At 43.0% G+C, this 8,677-nt stretch overlaps 3 protein-coding genes across 3 annotated transcripts; 1 reads left to right on the forward strand and 2 right to left on the reverse strand.

The window, feature by feature from the left end:
• Window positions 1–593: 593 nt before the first annotated feature.
• Window positions 594–1,359, reverse strand: srgA (Rab family GTPase srgA; the record flags this gene model as incomplete). The annotated part of the gene is made up of 3 exons (XM_057215698.1): window positions 594–916; window positions 989–1,256; window positions 1,330–1,359. 3 exons carry the CDS (start codon window positions 1,357–1,359, stop codon window positions 594–596), a joined length of 621 nt encoding a protein of 206 aa, XP_057077581.1.
• A 635-nt stretch (window positions 1,360–1,994) lies between these two features.
• Window positions 1,995–4,105, reverse strand: N7516_002979 (NCA2 family protein; the record flags this gene model as incomplete). Its single annotated transcript, XM_057215699.1, has 4 exons — window positions 1,995–2,232; window positions 2,300–2,425; window positions 2,495–4,018; window positions 4,089–4,105. The coding sequence occupies 4 exons, from the start codon at window positions 4,103–4,105 to the stop codon at window positions 1,995–1,997; spliced, it is 1,905 nt and encodes a 634-aa protein (XP_057077582.1).
• Window positions 4,106–4,896: 791 nt separating this feature from the next.
• On the forward strand, window positions 4,897–6,030 carry N7516_002980 (sterol desaturase family protein; the record flags this gene model as incomplete). The annotated part of the gene is made up of 4 exons (XM_057215700.1): window positions 4,897–4,925; window positions 4,953–5,193; window positions 5,249–5,334; window positions 5,398–6,030. The coding sequence occupies 4 exons, from the start codon at window positions 4,897–4,899 to the stop codon at window positions 5,954–5,956; spliced, it is 915 nt and encodes a 304-aa protein (XP_057077583.1). The 3' UTR covers window positions 5,957–6,030.
• Window positions 6,031–8,677: the final 2,647 nt, after the last annotated feature.

Here is an 8,677-nt window from a genome sequence, read left to right on the forward strand (position 1 = left end):
GGGGCAACTCCCGGGGTGAAATTGAACAGGATTGTCCCCGATTGTGCTCAAACAAGACCTGAAGATTTGGCCTTACTTGAGAAGAGGAAAGGAAAAGAAACTATTGAGAATATCTCAGAGGGATGAAAAAAAAGGAAAAGAAAAGAGAGGAGACCAGACCAGACCAGACGGGAAGAGAAAAGAAAGATTCAAGAAAAGTGGGTCAACTGGATATCACTACATTGTACATAACTAACAACATCTAACTAACTAGTTACAGAGTAGTTAATGTATACCTACAATAAGAATATCAGGTATAAAAAAAAAAAAAAGGTATAGACACTACGTCAAGGTATCATAGGATATGGACAAATTTGTATGATACTCGAATGTCCATAGGCACCAACTGTTTGGGCATAAAACTTGGACATTCAGATCTTGGCACATGATAATGCAGCGAGCAAAACACAAAAAAAAAAAAAAAAAAAAAAGCCAACATACGGAAAAAAAAAAAGAAGAAAAGAGAGGGGGAAATAAGAAACAGGTGATAGCTTAAACACGGCGACAAGGGAGATCATGGGCAAAAGACAAAAGGGTAGTAAGTGATACAGCAACTAACAACACTTGCCCCCAGAGTTGCCATTGGGACCGGAACCTTGCTGGTCTATATTAACGCCCTGAGAACCAGATTGTTCAGTCTTGGAAGTGTCCATCCCTTTCTTGATATCCGATGCAAGACTGTAAAACGCCTTCTCAATGTTGATGTTGTTCTTTGCCGAAACCTCGAGGAAGGGAATACCGAGTTCATCAGCGAGCTGCTGACCTTGTTCGGTAGAGACTGCCCTTTTTTCTTCCCAGTCACACTTATTTCCAATGAGGATCTTGTGTACACCTTCACTAGCATGTTGCTCAACGTTTGAAAACCAGGTCCGAATGTCTAGAAGAAAGAAGAAGAGAAAAAAAAGTCAGACACATCTAGCAGATTAGAAGAGGGGAAAAGAAGTCATACTTTGGAATGATCGTTCATCTGTCACGTCATAGACCAGCAGAATGCCCATGGCACCTCGGTAGTATGCCGTCGTGATAGTGCGAAAGCGCTCCTGACCTGCAGTGTCCCAGATTTGCAACTTCACCCTCTTGCCGTCCAACTCGATCGTACGAATTTTGAAGTCAATCCCGATTGTGGTGATGAATGATGGGGTAAAGGAGTCTTCGCTGAATCGCAACAGACAACATGATTTACCCACGCCCGAGTCCCCGATCAACAACAGTTTGATCTATGACAAAGTTAACACTGCCAGGGCTTTGTGGGGGAAAGTCGTTAGGGTTTGAAGGGCCATGAATACTAACCAGGAAATCATAATTCCGTGTTCCAGCCATTATGGATTATGGCGATATTGGGGTAGAAATTAAGCGCGGAAGGCAGTAGCACCGTGGAAGATGGATAGGAGACCGAGGTGATCCGGAGATTCGTCAAATGAGGGTGACAAAGGGATTTTGTTTTAGTGTTTTGAATGAAGTGAGTTGGGGGTAAAGCGGGAGAGGTAGATGCTGCTGTAGGATGAATCGGGGGTAGTTTAGGTTGATGGTTTTCCCAACGCCGAGGACTTATCAGGAGCTTTGTCAAATGCTGGAACCGGTCCGCCCAAGCTGATAAAAAGGCGGTAATATGAAGGGATGTTAGACTTCAAGCAAAGATCCACAATCAAGCATACATGAGCTAAAGATTTTGGGATGTTTTATGGGAAAAGGAGGTAGAACGATGCACCACCTACGGAGTGGAGGTGATGACGGTACGGTAAGGAGGATCTCGGTATATTATGTAAGCAACGTCGGGATAACACCTAACTACCAACTGACTACAGGCCTGGACCTACTAACTAACTATATTGATTATATTGATTAATCTTGATATTTTGACATAAATTTAGAGCAGGCATCAACGATTTGCGGACATATCTATAATATTGAATGTGTGCTGACACGTAGTATATCAGGTATTTCCTACAAAGTACCTATTGGAAATACGCCCATCTCATCCTTTCGATCACGCGAAGTTGCTTGTCCACTCCATTTTGAACATTCAAGAGATCCCGGATGTCTTCTCGGAACTCTTCGAACTGCATGCTTCCAGAAATTATCTTCATGTGTTGAAGGAGAGCCTCTGCCTCACATATCAATTGCCCAGAGTCCTTGTAAGCGACAGTCCCATTGGATAAAACCGCAGAAGAGGTCAAAATGCGGGCCACATTCCTGCACGTAAAGTATCAGCATTAGCCTTACGAATAGTTTTACACCATGAGAGCATCAAGCATCATACCGCAATCCACGTCTCAGTTCATATCGCTGCTTGCCCTTTCGCATTCCTCGTCGGCTGCCGAGGAGACCACCTAGCCACCTCATGGTTGCAAATGAAACCAAGATCCCAGGAGTTAACCCAACAAATCTAAACGATATTAATGGCTAGAAAAGGAAAAACAAAAAGGTTAGAGGGGGAGGAGGAAAGCTGACATACCCAAATACAAGCTCCTGGCTCTTCAGCAAAGCATCGATACCACTGATGGCAATTTCCACGTCGACTTTTGTCTTCTGGATCTGGATCAAAAGGGCACGGATGAGATCGCCTCTAACGGTTCCAAGGAATGGTGACCGCAGGTCCCTTTCATATGCTTTTAGAACGGGAGTCAAATCACCCTCCTTAACAGAATTAACGATGGCGGTGGTATCTGCCACCACACCCTGGTGAAGATCCGGGCGATCGCGGATGAAATCCACTACCATTCTCTCTAGACTCTCCCGATCAGCCAGCAGGCTGTTCTTGCTCATTATCGCAATCTCGCTTTTTTCATCATGTCTGATTGTGCCAATGAGTTTTCGGATTGGGTCCACTACCCAATTACCCCAGAAATCGATAGTGGTGGAGCCAATATCGACAATCGACTGGATGATTTCCTCTTGTCGGTTGGCCAAAAATCTCATTGATGCACTTCCTGAAAGGAGAGCGACTGAGACTGGTAACCAATAGCGAACTATGGATGAAGGGCGCCCGTGACGACGAATAAATAATGACATTGAAGTGGTATGGTGCGGCAACTTCTTTCGAAGAACATGCACAAGTCGCTCGATTAAGTCCAAAGGCTTATGCACGGGATTCCCTCCTGGTGTGTGGATTCCAATGTTGTCAATATCCCTTTCCAGAGTGGCGAAGACCCCCTGTTCCAATTCGTCAGTGCTAGGCTCAAGTGCTATATGATGAAAAATGGCTTCGATTAGAACCACTGCTCTGTGAACAGCATCACACCATTGGGTGTTGATAGTCCCAGCGTTTAAACTCGTGAAGTCATTCGCTTCAAAAATACGGCATCCCTCCATCAGAAGACCAAGGCTGCTGGTATGGAGGTCTTTCATTTTCAGGAGCTCGTCTCGTTTCTGTCTCATTTCGGTGCGGGATGATCTAATTGGGGATAGAAAATGCGCGTGTATGGAGTGTCCTCCGAGTCTCCAGGCACTTTGGCGGGCAATCTGGTAAAATTGGGACCACCTGGCAGTGATGGATGGGGCTGCTTGACCAGTTTGAGCGACATATGCATCCTTCGTCCACCGGCAGAATTGCACTGGGGATTTCTGAACGGTATACAAACCACTATACCAGATAGACCCTAGCATCTCACCCCAGTAATAGGTCTCATCGTGAAGTTGAAGTGTTTGATCCAGAAGGGTGTTCATGATCAATCCCGATGCCTGAATGGCAGCCTTTGCAGTCACTATCCATACATGATCTGAGAGTTGTGCACTATTTCCTTCATGAATAGTGGTCTGTACTTGGAGGCGAGAGAAAGTACCCGAAAGTAAATCTGCCAACCGACTGGGAGGTAGAAGGGGTTGGGTCTTGGAAGTCACCGAAATGGAGTTGATGAGATCTTGCAATTGGCCAATTGACTCAAGCGATTCATTGGATAAATCTGTATCCTCTAGTCTCTGTGGGCTTGAGATATGTTGTTGAAGGCGATCAAGCTGGGTGTTGACGCCACAAACAGTTCTGTAGGGGAGAGAAAAAAACAATTTGAGTACAATTTTCCTTTTTTTTTGGGAAATTTTATCACACTCACTCTCGTATAACAGACATCCCCAGGATTATCCAATGGGTATGAGGTACAGCTACCCTCAAAAGCCGACCATAACACCTAGAGAGGTATGGGATAGTATAACTAGTGGAGGGAATAACAATTGAAGGATTAAAGTTGATGTCGTCATGCAGAAGGGCAAACTATGCAAACTATGTAAACTATGTAAACTATGCAACCCTATCAATAAAATGGATCCAACTTATCCAACTTGTGCAAACTATGCAAACTGTACTTCAGCCTACACGGTAGAGAACATACCGAGTCACGGGGTCATAAGATTACTTTATTCCTCTTTATTCCTCTTTATTCCTCTTTATTCCTCTTTATTCCTCTACTTTATTGTTTTATTATATTCCGTTGAACACAATCTGGAAAATAAATAAATAAGAAACATCGTAAGATGTATGTATACAATAGTCTTAGTAAATCTGGATTTTTCACTGGAGTTGCCCCCAGGGAAATCAACCAAACAAAAACCCGCGAAATCCGCATTACCTGATTTTATGCAGGTGGGGTGATCTCGGATGGGGATCGGCTTGCCAGTGGCCTTACCCCTACGTTCAGGGGAAAAAAAAAAAAAGATCTCGCCACGTCGGGATTGGACTGTTCCATTTGAATCTCTTGATCTTTTTCTCCCCTTTTTCCCTTTAATAACCCTTTGAATACAATCAACTTCGGCCTTTAGCTTTTTGCTTTCACGTCTTATTTTCCTCTTCATCATTTTCTCTTTCTTCTTTCTGAACTTCCTTATATCTACTTTTCCTTAAGAGGAAAGAGAACAACCTTCACAATGTATGGTGATCCATGTCCTTTTTGCCTGTTATAGTTATCTAACATCCGATATAGGAATTCAACGATCTTGTCCTCAGGGACATACTGGGGCCAATTCGAGGAGATTGGCAAGTACAATACCGAGCTGAATGTGGCAGAGAGGTTGTGGGCAGCCTGGTATGCTTGGATGCAGAACGATGTCCTGGCCACTGGAATCATGTCATTCGCCATGCATGAACTGGTCTACTTCGGTCGCTCGCTGCCTTGGATTTTCATTGACACATTGGGAATGTTCAATCGCTACAAGATTCAGGGTGTAAGTAGCAGCACCATTCAGTTCATTTGCTCGTCTCTAATACTATACTATACAGAACAAGATCCCATCGCTACGGGAACAATGGGATTGCGCCAAGTTCGTGCTCCTGAGTCATTTCACCGTCGAACTCCCCCAGATCTGGTAAGACATGAGAATGAATCTGTTTCTAGATTCCGGAATTTTCGAGGTTCTAACGTATTTTAGGCTCTTCCACCCCTTGGCACAATTTTGTGGACTCTCAACTTCGATCCCATTCCCGACCCTTTGGACCATGGCATATCAGATTGCAATCTTCTTTGTGATGGAGGATACCTGGCATTACTTCTCCCACCGTGCTCTTCATTGGGGTCCCCTCTACAAGGCCATTCACAAAATCCACCACCAGTACTCGGCCCCTTTTGGCTTGGCTGCTGAATATGCCTCACCGATTGAAGTGATGCTCCTGGGCTTCGGAACTGTCGGGTGCCCGATTGTGTGGTGTGCGATGACAGGTGAACTCCACATTCTGACCATGTACATCTGGATCGTCTTGCGCTTGTTCCAGGCCATTGATGCTCACAGTGGTTATGAATTCCCGTGGAGCCTTCACCATTTCCTTCCCTTCTGGGCTGGCGCTGATCACCACGATCTCCACCATGAGAAGTTCATCGGCAACTATGCCAGCAGCTTCCGGTGGTGGGATTATGTCCTTGACACCGAGTACACCCCAGATGCGCTGAAGCGCCGAAGGGAAAACAAGGCCAAGGTTTCGAAGGCCCAGTAAGCGGTTTGCATGTTTACCTTTCTTCGTTCACTTTATGCTTTCCTCTTCAAATCCCTATTCGGGTATTTCTCTACTATGTTCGGTCCTGGGTATTGTCCAGTGAGCGTGTAGTTTCTCATGATACTTACTATCTTCGGGATATTAATGTGATAATGTATTTAATATTTCAGTATGCCTCGTGATAGAATGAACCATTTTAGGTTTCCGATAGAACCACTATCAATAATACATTTCAACTATCCAACGATGGTTAACCAAGGCGACGTCCTCATATTATCGTGGGGTAGAATGATGAGAATTTACACCTTCCAATCGCAAACCATAGCTGTCACGCAGGTTTTGCTACTTGGGCTAGGGCTTAAGCAGCAGATTAGTATAATGGTATACAAAGTCAAAGTCCAAGGTTGAGTACATGGTGGAAACAGGGCGTCATACCTAGAAAATCTTAGGACAACTAGTGTTAGCTGGAACCACTTGTTCCGTACCGCTAGTTATTATTCTCTGACCGAATTCAGAAACTACTGGTCAGTGGGAAATGACTTGCTCTATACCGATATTTCCCTTCGCGTAGTTAGGGTTTATAGGATCGATCTACTTATTAACCTACTATGTTAGTATTTTATACCAGAAGGAAAAGAGTGCACTTCAACGAGAATACTAAATGTAGAACACTATTGGCATAGCAAAAAGTCTACTGGCACAGTGCACTAAACCCTTTTGGTCCTAGCCTTCTTGGCACTCATTTTTCGGCCTAGGTGTTATTTATTATGGTATCACCACAGTAAAAAACATAGCCCCTGAATTACCCCAGCCACATAGTGCTCCACAATCTCCATCTGTGTCACGTCCTGCGCCATGCAGAGCAGGGTGCAGAACCCGCCTGGACGCGGAATGACACCTTCAAGGTGGACCTTCGAAGGTCTTCGGGGACCTGCGCAGATATATCAATGGCCTGCGAGATATATGGGTCCAATGCACATGATCTCGCTTAGGTCGCGTACTTTGTATAACTAGTAGATTTAGAACTATAGTTAGATAAAGGTTTATAGTTTAGTTTGAATATATACGTAGTACTAGTATAATTGCTTCGTAGTAGTAATTCGTATTATATATACTATTAGCCGTGCTAAGCGCCCAACACCAGGTCCCCTGGTGTTGGTGCGCCCCACCAAACATAAAATTCCCACCAAACACAAAATCTTCACTTTTTTATCACCTTTGCACCTATTTTCTACCCTACCAGGCTACCACGATATCAAATTGAATCAAAAAAAATGGAAAACCAAATCTAGTAAGCAATCTAGGCCTTTACTAAGGCTAAGAAGCCTAATATATCCTAATTAGCGCGGGAATTCGACGTTCCCTACTATCGACTATAGGCTAGGATTTATAGCTACTAGACCTATACCGACCGTACTATACTAACTAGATTATTAAATTTAATTTAAGAAAATGTACTTATTAATTAGGTTAAAACCCTAGATAATACGTATACCTTACTTACTCTAGATATAGTAGAATATACTGTCAAAGTGCAGGGTTGCATACATGGATTTACATGGTATTATACCATGGAAGGTTATGTAATCAAGCTTAGTCATTACCGCACAGAAACAGCAGTTTCTATTATGTAGAAAATGCTGAGTTCTCCATATCAGCCCTGAGGTGCATACATATCAATACGTCAGATTTCTGTCAGTTATGAGCCCGGCTTTGTTCTATTAAAACATTAATTCAAAGATCAACCCTGCTTCCAATCGATACTGAGGTAATCAACCTAGCGACGAAGCAACCCCTGAATCGAAGAAAGAATCGGAAATCTGTCTAAATCATGGCCGATTATCTCTCCGCGGGTTCATCCTCCCGCGTTATCCTTAAGGACACCGAAACTTAGGATATATAGATCGCCAATATCGAATCGATTGTAGTGCAATTTGACGTTTAGGAGCTATATAATCCTAGTAAAGAAGAAGAACCGGAGATACGGAAAGCTCCGGCGGAGATTATATCGATAGAAGAAGTAGAGAAAAAGTATAGCGATAATTAGGTCGATACTTATAAAGTAATTCAATCGAACTAGTCGATAAAGAATATATTTTATACCTAGGAAAAGAAGGGATTAAGTATAATTATAACAGTAATCCGGAATAGCGTTTATATAAACTTCTAGCCGTTTATTATATGACAGAAATCTGACGTATTGAAATGTATGCACCTCAGGGCTGATATGGAGAACTCTACATTTTCTACATAATAGAAACTGCTGTTTCTATGCGGTAATGACTAAGCTTGATTACATAACCTTCCATGGTAGGTATAATACCATGTAAATCCATATATGCAACCCTGCACTTTGACACACCCCCAGCTCTTAAAGCCTGCATTTTCCTAGCTTTCAAGAGCTACCAATTCCTTCATTTCTTCACTTCGTCTGGATGAATCAGATGCCTGATTTCTCTCATCCTAATCATCTCTCGGAAGAGATGCTACTTCTATCTTAGAAGCGCCTTTGTAAGTCTATCTGTAGGTATCGCTATAGTTAGAACCTAGTCTACTTTAACTCTACCTATACTAACTTCCTACTTTATCTAGGATCGATTGATATCTATATACTATAGCTTTGTATATATCGTCGATCCTTCCTTCGTTAATAGATCGACTATCTACTAATTGTCGTATATAATAGATAAGGGATAATCTAGTTAGAAGCCTAGTACTTTA

The sequence above is a fragment of the Penicillium verrucosum genome (assembly GCF_028828655.1).
Source record: "Penicillium verrucosum strain IBT 35672 chromosome Unknown utg000001l_segment0_segment0, whole genome shotgun sequence".
Classification (NCBI taxonomy): Eukaryota; Fungi; Ascomycota; class Eurotiomycetes; order Eurotiales; family Aspergillaceae; genus Penicillium; species Penicillium verrucosum.